Source organism: Oreochromis aureus, linkage group 19 (genome assembly GCF_013358895.1).
Source record: "Oreochromis aureus strain Israel breed Guangdong linkage group 19, ZZ_aureus, whole genome shotgun sequence".
Classification (NCBI taxonomy): domain Eukaryota; kingdom Metazoa; phylum Chordata; class Actinopteri; order Cichliformes; family Cichlidae; genus Oreochromis; species Oreochromis aureus.
Window position 1 is genome coordinate 22,087,419 of NC_052960.1, and position 12,281 is coordinate 22,099,699.

A 12,281-nucleotide genomic window follows, 5' to 3' on the forward strand; every position below is an offset into this window, starting at 1 on the left:
AATGATGAAGCACTGCTGCCAGCACAGCAGCAGTGCTTGGATTAGTAAAAAACCTTTCCCCCACTGAAAACGCAACGTCCAGATGAACAGAATCAACTTTTTGGCACTGTGAATATGCTTAATATGGTTTGAGAGAATATCATATCAAGATGTTTGAATGTTGACAGGAGTCTTCCATGTAGCACCCACTAAAAAGACTGACTTGGTGGAACTTGTTTACTGACATTTAAATTAAAACAATTAAATGTCAATAAACAAGTTGCAACCACAAAAGGTGTTTAAATCTATTCAATTATCTGGTGAATCTGTATTGTAATTATAATATTTTGGGATTAGAAAAGTCAGTTGGTAACCTTCTTGATAAACAAGTTTCCAAGCGAGAGAGTCCTACATGAAATATGATAAGCCGAATTGCCTTCAATGGCATATTTAGCCAGCAGGTCTGTTTAGATGATGACTGTAAAGATTTCCATTGTGCTAAAAAAAACACAAGCAAAACATTTCCATATCTGCTTATTTGCCTTCTGCGAGTGATACAGCTCAGGCTCCTACTGGATGACAGATGGGCAGATTAACTAACATATTTATAGTAGTTTGTTTATTAGAATAACTTCTTGTATATATTTATACTTTTAGAGAGAGTCTTTGCACATTTGCAGTAAAATACAGTATTCAGAAAATACTGTATAAAAACAGTACTTACTAATACCTTTATAGCCATTCATTGTAATTTATGAAAATCTGTTAGATGAGGTTTTAGAAATGTTATATTTTGCACGTCAACACAAATGTACTGGTTTTTGTTAGGTCAGTTACATATTAAGCCTTTCAGTTTGTATCAGAACAAAAATGCAAACCTAACTGGGTAACCTTCGTACTATTTGCTTTCATTGCTTGGCGGGCTCCGAAAGTAATTTGTTTATTTCCTTTGCATCATGCAACCTTCAGGACACAGGCATGTCTTTGTGATAGGGAATAAATAGTCAGGATTTGCATTCTGCATTACGTAAGCCAAAAAGTTGCTTTCAGCTTTTCAGTTATGCCTTAAGGTGTCAAAATTAAAAAAGATTACACAGTTATTGTTATCTATGTTCAGCGTGACTGTAAAGGAAAATGACTGGAATGTTATTAGATATTCCACTTTTTTTTTTTTTTTTTTTTTTTTTGCATTTTGCTGCTTCTAGATAGTGAAGATAGACAGGAAAGCGAGAGAGGGGAAGAAACACAGCTACTGCCGCGGTTTTCTGCCCACGCAGCACGTGGCCTGTCGCCTGGTCACCCTCTAAGCTAAATCGGTGCCCCACTTATAGCCCCATCTTTGACACAAACTGCATTTACATTTGTGGTCAGAGTGGGCATGGATGTCATGGTAATTGTGGGATGTTAATGGTTTGTTTGAACTGTTCTTTTTCTAAAGTGGAATGATGGTACAGCATACATCTTTAGTGACTTTCAAAAACAAGAATTGGGTATGCGTCCACACTAGCGTTTTCAGTCGTTTTCACAGAGTTGCGCGTCCACATTGAAACGGCCGAAAACGCTTATGTTCTACATAAGACACACTAATACGTTTCTGTTTGAAAACGCATCGTTTTCTCTCCGTTTTGGCCTCCGGTCCACACTGAGACAATGTTTTCGGTCAAGGAAAACGCTCTCCAACGCGGATACATTTGAAAACGCTGTTTTCGCGTCGCAGTGTGGACACTGGACAGCAAACCCAGAGCCTTTTTGAAAACAATGACACATTTTAGTCATGTGATGCAGTCATGTGACCAATTAAACTAAGATAGCGGAGGGCATTATACAGCAGCTGTTTTGTTTGCTGTCAATTTTGACAGCCCTATTAAAGATTAATATCAGTTTGTACATGATTCAGATAGATTTTCTTCAAATTCTTTAACTCTCACTCGCTTTTTCAACTTTGTACTTTTGTGTTACTCGCAGCAACAACTCCACCTCATTGTTAGTCCATTTAAAAAACTCGGTGCTTTTCCTCAACATTTTATAATAAACGGCAGACAGAAATGAAGCAGGTCGAATCGTCTTGCGTTTCACGTTTTCGGCCATTTCAATGTGGACGCACAACTCTGTGAAAACAACTGAAAACGATAGGGTGGACGCGGAGCGTTTTCAGACGAAAACGCAGTTTCAAATTTATCTGGGCTAGTGTGGACGTAGCCTTGTGGAGGAGTAAAGGTGAGGCGCTTGAACTTAAGAACACTGTAGAAAATACTAAATAAATTCAAACTTGAGCGCACAATTCTTGTTTCGTAGTCATTAAAGATGTATGTATTGAAGAAATTATTAAAAACCACAAATTACCATGTCATTCAAGCCAATGATGAATGAATATAAAGTAAAGAAGTTTTTAGTATGCATCCCTGAGGCACTATCACAATTATAACCATCTATTTCTCATTCAACCTCAATTCAATGCATATAGTCACACACACACACACACACACACACACACACACACACACACACACACTCTTTATTCATTCTTTAAAATATATGAATACACGAGTTACTGGGAACAAAATACAGGATAAAATTTCAGGAGCATCTGTGTTCACGACTACAGTACATTTTGTTCCAGCCCACGACAATAGGTGCCATTCTGCCAGCTGTGGAAACATAAACTTTGAGAAGTCGGCCCAGTTTATTTGCAAGTCAAAGCAGGGAAGCAGATATGAAAGGTATATTTGTCAGTAACATCTGTAAGTTGGACGTGAGTTGCTGTGAAATTCGACAATGCAAAACATATTCTCATTTGGGAAATAGAAGCCAGAACTTACTTTAATTCTCAGGCTGTGATAAGATAAGATTCATTTGAAGATTTCCTTTTCTCATTAGGATAATGTTACTACTGGATGTAAATCATCGCCGGATGCTTGCTGTGAAGCTTCTGTTTTATGGGATATTCCTCAGCAACCACATAAGTGAGGGTGGTAAGTTCAACAAAATAAAATCTAGCTTAAAAGATTTCTCAATATATTTTAGGCATATTTTTCATGTTGTCAGTTTTCACAGGCCAAAATGGAGACTGCACACCCAAGAATACCCTCTTTATCAGTCCTGAAGCACCAACTCCACAGTATTTTCCATCACGTAAGTTCAAAAATAATGAAGCAAAAAATAATCGTCTTTGAAAGATTCAAAGAAAACAATAGTACCATGTGTTTTTAAAAATGATTATTAAATAAATAAGAATAAATATAATAAATAATTATTATATTTTAGAAACTATCTACCAAAAGGACAATGGAACTAAACTCTGTTTCAACATCCAGCCAAACAATAACCCTGCAGGTACAGTTATCTAATTTTTGTTTTTTATATTTCGGACTGTTGGTGAAAAAAGTTGTCTTGGGTATTTGCTAAAAGTGTTTGATTGTTTCTGTATTTGTCTTAGGTTGTTGTAGAGAAAACAATTTCAACTGTAGCATTAAAGTAAAAATTGAAGGACCAGGCAAATACATCCTAAATGCAACTGAAGAGATTTTATCTAAGCAAGATATTGTGGTGATGGAGAATCCACAGTATAATTATTCATGCATGCCATCACAGCTCTACAACAGCAGCAGCCCTGGTAAGCCTCTAAGACATGAGACTGCCCATAATGGTCAAAACTTTCAGTTTATTTGAAAAGGTTTCCAACCAATCATCTGATGCACTTTTTATTTTGTTGCAGGTTTTCTTTATCAGGTCTACCGCTGCTTGAATGAAAGTAAATTCACAAACACTTTCCTCTTAATTTCTACATGAAACAATGTGACAGCGGTGACAGTGCACAAGTTCTAATTTCATACTTTTATGTGTTGAAGGTACCAAAAGCGTTAGAGTGAATGCTGACAATTGTTCAGATAATTCAGCCAATACTGGAGTGGTTTGCAAAGGTATTATAGGTTGTTTATTTAACAGGATCATTAAAAAAAACAAAAACATTTTAGTAAGTACTGTGATAATAACAGAGCACGGTGTTGAAAATCTAATTACTGCTTTTTTCCATGAATGTTTGTATGTGCCTGTGCTATGCAGATGTAACAGAAACACACTACGTTATCTTCAAGAATAAAACCTGTGTGTTATGTAAGAAACCAGTCTTGAAAAGTCTAGACAAAGAGATTAATTATACCCTGACGGAAATTCCTACCAGCCCAGACAAAGCAAAGTAAATATCTCAGTTTTCTATAGAACAATAGCAGCAAATAAATACACGCTTTTAAAATCTGCTCTAAAAAATTAACGGTGTGTCTGCGTTACAGAGATGCCATGAATGTTCTACCATGCTTGTTGAAACACCTGGGTAATGCCAGCACAGCAGCAGTGAAAATGGGCAACATTACAGGACTGATTGCCAAACTGCCCCAGGAAAACCAAACCAACATGAACTTTGCCTTCACAGAAAACTCTGGAGTAAATGTAAGGTGTTTGTGTGACACAATTTTATGACCTTCAATTAATAATATTATTTTGTTCTTTTGTTATTTTTTTGTTTTACTAATAAAACTTTAATATTTTTAAAAGTCTGTTGAAGAAGAAAACAGCCATTCTTTGACGGGCCCATATCGTTTAATGAAAATTCCTAAAGAGGCCAGCAAAATGGCGGTGGAAAGAAATGGCTCATTTCTTGGGATTCTGCTTTTTCCAGAAATGCATGCGGTAATAGTACAGCTCAACTAATTACTCATGATCTTTATAAAATGTATAAACATAATGACCAAGCCTGATCTATTAACAATATTTTAATATTAACAGGACGACAACAGTAAATACTATTTAAACAGTGAGATAGTGGGAATAGAAATGGGGGCAAAAATACAAAACCTTTCACAACCCATCGAGATTCAGTACAGTAATGTGGACAAGGTAAGTGTGATGTCATAACAGACATAATGATCATTTTAAGTTCAGAGGGAAACTTGTTCTGATTTTCATTTTCTATTTTGATAAAGAAAGGAGCGAATGCTTCTTGCATCTCTTGGGATGGAAACAGCACAGATGCAAACGGTAAATAAATATATATATACCTTATTTTAATATCTTATTTTAATATGAAAACCACAGGAATTAAAGACCTTTGAAGTGTTCAGTCACATTTTGCACACACACTGATTACTGTGATAAAGTCTGTCTCTAACAGTTACTTCTTTGTATTGCTGCTGTCCAACAGGGAAATCACTCTGGATCACAGATGGCTGTCAAACAGTGGAGACCAATAACAGCATCACCTGCCAGTGCACACATCTAACCTTTTTTGCCATACTCATGGTAAGACAACTGCATTAGGAAATAAGAAATGATTTTTTTTACAGCACATACTGACACATAACTATTTGAACCTAGTCACCTCCACCTGCAAACATCAGCGCTTCTGATGTTAATTCTCTGACCTACATCACTTCGATCGGTTGTGGACTGTCGCTGTTTTTCTTGATCGTCGGTCTCTTCATGCACGTTCTCGTCAGGTAAGAGATCTGAGGCAGTTTGGAGTTTGGATTTTTACCTCAGTAAAGTCATTTTTCTTACGCACACTAATTTGCTCCACAGAAAAGGGAAAGCAAGCGAAGCAACAAAGATTCTGATGAACCTCTTTGTCGCCATGTTGATCCTGAACTTGTCCTTCTTGACCAATGAGAGCATTTCAAATCTGGGTATCAAAGGTGCATGTGTGGCAATAGCAGCGGCTCTGCATTACGGCATGTTGGCCACTTTTACCTGGTTCTTCATGCAGGCTTTACACTTGTACCTCAGTCTACGTCGAATCTGCACTGAGGTGAAACATTACATGCTGAAGATTTACGTCACAGGATGGGGTAAGAGACCTGAGCCAAAAATGATACTTGTGCTCTCATAATATGAATAATAATCACAGGAGAATTTATATTCCTAATCTTCTTTTTAGTCATACCGGCTGTGGTGGTGATCGCTCTTCTTGCCTCCCAGAAATATAATTCTATTAATATTAATACAAATGAAGGGAAAGCAGCAACAATGTAAGTGATGACTGATTTTTAGAGTCTGTAAATCTGATAATAGATTTTTTGGATAAAACACAAACATCTTCATCAGAGGATCATGTTGTACTCCCAATTTTCAGGTGCTGGATCTCTGATGCTGGTATCCACCAGTGGGTGAACATCGGCTATTATGCTCTGGTGTTTGTCTTCACTTTGAGTGTATTCATTGTAACTGTAAGGCAGATCGTTCTAATGCCAAAAGCAGGAAAAGCCCAAGACAATAGTTCCATTAAGAGCAACACTTCCACCATTCTGGGCCTGTTCCTCCTTCTTGGCATCACCTGGGCTTTTGCTTTTTTCAGCTATGGACCTTTGCTCCTCGCCTCCTACTACATCTTTACCATCCTCAACTCCTTTCAAGGTAAATCTAAAACTGTCACAGTGAGTTTACTTCACGCCTTTTTGGATTAAAAGTTCTTAACCTTCTTCTTTATTTTTATAGGTTTCTTCCTGTTCATCTACTATTATAAATCCAGCAAGATTATTGGAGACGGCAAAATCCACACACAAAGTAGCAGCACAGCTACATCAAAAACAGCTGTAACGTCTCCTTATGGATAAGGCTTGCTGTTTTATCATATTTGAGACAAGAGGGCAGCATTTTATTTCATATAGTTCCAGTAGGTTACTCTGTGTAGAAACAACTTTGTCATTTTTTCCATGTGATCTCCGCTGAATGGCTTGTCTAAGATGAAATCACTAACCCGGTTTACCTTCTTTGACACAAATACTCATGTCGAGTAGAGATCGAGTGGTTGCCCGGATGTAATTTGAGACCACAGCGCTATGTTTGTTCCTATGCTTTTATATTTTAACAGAAAACTTGTCTTACTCACTCCAAATCATTCATAGAAGGCTGTGATTCAGTCAGAGTACGCAACCACAATCGTAAACATGTCAGGATGTTAAAGTGTAAAATGTTAAAGTGGGAAAGTGAAACATGTCAAAGACATAATGACATTTTCAATTTGATGGCAGTAACACCTCTCAAAAAGTTGGGACAGGGACATGTTTACCACTGTGTAGCATCCCATCTTCCTTTAAACAAAAATTTTTAGTTATCATTTCATGGTGTGTCAAATGTTCTTAGGATGGAGTATGCAGTTTAGCACTCTCTTGCTGAAATATCCAAGCAACTCCTTGAACAAGACTTTGTTTGCATGGGAGAATATGTCCATCTAAAACCTGTATATACCTCTTTTCCTTTTACATTCCTCCAGATGTAAGGCAAGGCAAGTTTATTTATATAGCACAATTCAACAACAAGGTGATTCAAAGTGCTTAAAAGCTGCCAATTCCATAAGCAATAATTCCAATTGTCAGGAATTTAACTGAGTATTGATAACAAGCTGGATGGCCCCTCTCCTCTCAGTGTGGAAAACACAGCATCCATATGATGTGTATGTCAAATACGGGCAAGATACTAACCCCAAGTTGCTTGTAGGAATGTGTATATTAGTTAGAAAGCAGTTAAAAGCATAGAAAACAGTGGTTGCGTGATTGGATGATTGTGGTATATTGTACAAAGCACTTTGAGTGCTCCAAGAGAGTAGAAAAGCCCTATATAAGAATCAGTCCATTTACAATGATTTTTAGAGCAAGTGCAGTGATTTCCATGACAGAATCATGTCTATTTAAATGCAGTGCTCCCTGAGCACCCAAAGACTACAACGACACATTTTTGCATTGGTATCTTCAGATTCTCCAAGTCTTTTAATGATATTAGCACATATTAAATATTTGAATCTGTAAAGCATGAACCATGAAATAATTGCAAGAACATCTTTTGAAAATAGAGTTATCACTAAACCTGGCAAATGAATTTTACATATATTTTAATTTGCATTTATGAGTTTTCATTTGTGCCACATTTTCTGTATTTTTTGTAATTGCTGTGTAATTGTTTTGTTATTATTACTTTCTTTGGGGGGTCACACTGATAATGTATCAAAATCTCAAAAATCCACATATCCCTTATGATACACTAGGTATTAAATTTATGGTGGGGAGTATTATTCTGAAATAGTCCCACAATTTATAGACATTTTTTTTGCACACTGGTGAACCTCTGCTGATGTTTGAAGATACCCTTTTGATACCTACTCATGTTACTGACATGTTGCCAGTTAACCAAATTAGTTCTCCAGCTGTTTTAGTACCACTTACTTTTCCAGCCTTTCATTTTCCTGCCATTAAATTTAAAATGAAAATTTTGTCATGAAACCATAAAATGTCTCAGTTTAAACATTTACTATATTTGATGTGTTCTATTGTTGATAAAATATTGGTTTTGTAAGTCATTGATTCAGGTTGTATCACAGAGCTCTTAAAGCAGCCTTTTTTAACTGAAATGCTTGTCAACTTGATAAAAGAGCAGAAGATTGTAAAAGCAAGGTGAAGGGAAGGCTTATCCCTCATATCCTACACAGTTTCAGGGCTGAACTCGCCAGTTAGTCTGCCGCGTGCCTTCAAATAATTACTCTGAGTCTGGATAGACCAGTAGCCACTGTGGTGGAAGCTCAGCTGGCAAACAAGAAATGAGCTCAACGCTACTTATAGTGATAAGATCCCTGAAGTTATTTGGACGTTGAAACTATTCTCTAAAATTTACCATATTTTACTAGCATATATGTGGATAGGATTATCTCCTTTTTTCACTGCACTACATATACATACATAACTCCTTTGTATGTTGTTGATTTTTTTGTCAAGTCATTCATTAGTATTTATTTATAAAATAGCTTTTTTGAAATAAAAATTATAGCTATATAGGTCTAATTTGTTCAATGACTTTTTGCTATGTTAATATAGTTTTCATCTAGAAAGCTCTAGAAAGCTATTATTGTAATACTTTTTTCTATTTTAGGACACAATATAATTTTCATACATATAAGCAAAGTGTTCTGGGAAAGAAAAATGTGTATACACAATAAAGTCTTAAAAGAAAAGTTTATGTTGCTCTACTTTTCGTTTTTAACGATTCCTTTAAACTACTCTTTTTCCAGTGTGAAATGATTTTATAAAACAACTAAAAGTTGCAGCAGTGCACATGGACAAGCCAAATGCATTCTGGAGAAAAAATTTATGGTCAGACAAGACAAATACTGAGCTATTTGGTCACAATGAAGAGAAGTACATTTGGAGGAGTATAGGTGAGTACCAGCTGTCAAACACAATGATGATAGCAGAGCTGTTAGATTGCACAAAGCTGTCAAACATGATAAGCAACAAAGACAACACAAATAAACAGAAAATGCAACTTCTAAACAAAGGTGTTTATGATTATAATCCAGACCTACATGGCCCTGCGTGAAAAAGTGATTTCCCCTAAACTTAAATGTTTGGGCCACTCTTGGCAGCAGCAGCTGCAATCAAGCAATTGTTGTTGTGATAGGTTGGAAGACTACTGTTATACCCCCTAGGCAGTACTAAAAGACTCCATGCAGCTGTTATTCATAAGTTGATTCCATACTACAAGAGTTGACAGTAAAAAAAAGGTTCGTAACTGAAAATAAAAAAGTATACATTTAATACTAATTCATATTAGTTGACATAAGCATAAAAACAACGTAAATACAGTAAGAAAATGGTTAAAAAGTTATTATTTTTTATGTTACATTAATGGTTGTAGTTTTATTAAAGAGAACTGCGATCTGTACATTTCCTTTTCTGGGATCGATTGGTAGTGTCTCCATTCTCCACTAGGGGTCTTTAACACACTCTCCTCATTGCAATAAATGACTGCATGAGAGATGCAATGCGAGATCACTCTCGTGATTCTTTTCCCCTTTTTCTGGGGTGAAACATTTGGAAGCATCGCTGGGATGCGCTGCTTAGATGTCCGTGTCCACAATCTGTACATCGTAGTCCAAGCCAGCCAAATCCCCCCACTACAACCCAGGCAGATTGCAGTGAGGAAAGTGTTGCTGTCGAGGCGAACCGGTAGCTGTGTCTCAGCGTAGGTTTCCAGAGGCCAACCAGAGCTTATAAGAGGCTGCAAAAAATCCCTATCAGTCTGCGGCGGCAGACGTGTGGAGGTGAGGTAAGGACCCAAACGCAGGCACTGACTTTGAGGAGAATGAGCTTTATTCACAGGGAGGGTAGGAGCGGAGATGGCAAACACAGAACTCTAAATAGGGAAAAAACTAACAAAACAGACCAGAAACCTGAAGACACAGAGGGAGAAACTCTAAGACAGAGAAGTGGGACCAGGGCAGGCACAGAACAGAAACCTAACAAATGGCAAATCTTAACGAAAGATGTAACCTGAATCTCTACAATTAGAAATATGCTGTCTCAGAGTGATGCTGAAAAACTAGTTCATGTATCTATGTTACGGTTCCATAAAAGGTGCATATACATCTGTGGCTGGCCCCGCCCTCGGATCCTCGGATCACAACAGGGTGCATCTTCTGACAGTTTACAAGACTGTGCTGAGAAGAGAGAAGGTGAGGAAACACCACATAAAGGTTTGGACTGACGACGCCTCTTTAGCCCTGCAGGGCTGCTTTGACTGTACAGACTGGTCGGTGTTTATAGAATCATGTAGTAATCATTAATGAACTCACTGATGTTGTCTGATTTTAATCTGGTTGGTTGGATTTTAGACTTTTTAACTGACAGATCTCAGTGTGTGATAGTAAACGGCTGTTTTTCCAAACAGCTGAACTCTTCTTCTGGCTCACCACAAGGTTGTTGTCTCTCTCCTCTTCTGTATATTTTGTACACTATGACTGTCGCAGTGTACAGGCCAACAGGCATTTCATTGAATATGCAGATGACATAGTCATTGTAAGCCTCCTTTATGGTGAAGAGGATTCCCATGGGCCTGTTGTGGATGAGTTTGTTTCGTGGTGTGATCAGTCCTTCTTAATGATCAACACCTTGAAAACCAAGGACATGGTTATTGACTTCAGGAAGACATCCCCCCATCCTGCGATAACAGTGGTAAATGTTGCAGCCATTGAACCGGTGGACAGTTATAAGTATTTGGGGGTTGTTCTTGATAAGGCTCTGTCCTTTGAGCCACATCTTGCTGCTAAAGTGAAAAAGGTTCAACAAAGACTGTACTTTTTAAGGAGGTTGAGAGGTGTTGATCTGAAATGATGACTCTTTTTGTTTTTATAAAAGTTTTATTGAATCTGTTTTAACCTTCTGTATCATTGCCTGGTATGGTAATATGTCCTTGAATAATAAGACCAGACTTAGCAACCTGGTTAAAGTGGCTGGTCAGATTTCAGGGAGGTCTCAGGTCCAGCTTGTGGACCTTTATAACAGGCAGGTGCTGAGGAAGGAAACCTCTGTCATGTTGTGTTCAGATCATCCTCTCTTTAATGATTTTCGACTGCTTCCATCAGGTCGTCGCTATAAAGTGCCTGCAGTGAAGACAAAGAGACATATATTGTCTTTTGTACCTACTGCTATTATCATAGTTATAACACTAAACCATAAGTGTTGTTGCCATTGCACACTGCACTTTTTTGATGATAAAATCTAGGTTGTTTTCTCAGGCTTATATTATTCTTGTGTGTGTATGTGATGTGTTTGATTGTCTGTTTGTTTGTTATTTATGGACATACTGCAAACCAATTTCCCATTAGGGACAATAAGGTTACCATTGACCATTGACCAAACTGCTGTTCACAAACGCTGTCCATCTAATCTGACTGAGCTGGAGCTGTTTTCCAAAGAAGAATGGGCAAGGATTTGAGTCGCTAGATGTGCAAAGCTGGTAGAGACATACCCTAAAAGACTGGCAGCTGTAATTGCAGCAAAAGGTGGTTCTACAAAGTATTGACTCAGGGGGCTGAATAATTACGCACACCCCACTTTGCAGTTATTTATTTGTAAAAAAATGTTTGGAATCATGTATGATTTTCGTTCCACTTCTCATGTGTACACCACTTTGTATTGCTCTTTCACATGGAATTCCAATCAAATTGATTCATGTTTGTGGCTGTAATGTGACAAAATGTGTTGAACGGGGCTGAATACTTTTGCAAGCCACTGTACATTTGAAAAAACTGCACATTCTTTAGATTTCATATCAGTACAGGGGATAAAGTATTACTGGAGCATTTATGTTAAGACATCAGTCCAGCCCATGTGGAAAAAAGTAGCATTCTGCCAGCTATTTGCAGAGGAAACATATAATTTAAAAAGCAGGCCCAGTTTATTTGCAAGTCAAAGCAAGGAAGCAGATCTCAAAGGTATATTTGTCAGTAAAATGTAATGACTGTAAGTTGGGTGTCATCTGCT

At 37.4% G+C, this 12,281-nt stretch overlaps 1 protein-coding gene across 2 annotated transcripts; it reads left to right on the plus strand.

The window, feature by feature from the left end:
- Positions 1–2,699: 2,699 nt before the first annotated feature.
- On the plus strand, positions 2,700–8,971 carry LOC120432764 (adhesion G-protein coupled receptor G5-like). 2 transcript variants are annotated; one of them, XM_039603824.1, is made up of 17 exons: positions 2,700–2,951; positions 3,025–3,111; positions 3,244–3,312; positions 3,416–3,592; positions 3,695–3,730; positions 3,828–3,899; positions 4,042–4,174; positions 4,269–4,425; positions 4,531–4,665; positions 4,762–4,872; positions 4,959–5,013; positions 5,177–5,274; positions 5,350–5,471; positions 5,554–5,819; positions 5,909–5,999; positions 6,104–6,384; positions 6,466–8,971. In XM_039603824.1, exons 1-17 carry the CDS (start codon positions 2,861–2,863, stop codon positions 6,582–6,584), a joined length of 2,100 nt encoding a protein of 699 aa, XP_039459758.1. In that variant the 5' UTR covers positions 2,700–2,860; the 3' UTR covers positions 6,585–8,971. The 2 variants fall into 2 exon arrangements, with proteins under 2 accessions (XP_039459758.1, XP_039459759.1); XM_039603825.1 differs by having other exon boundaries at positions 2,701–2,951; positions 3,034–3,111.
- The last annotated feature ends 3,310 nt before the right edge of the window (positions 8,972–12,281 follow it).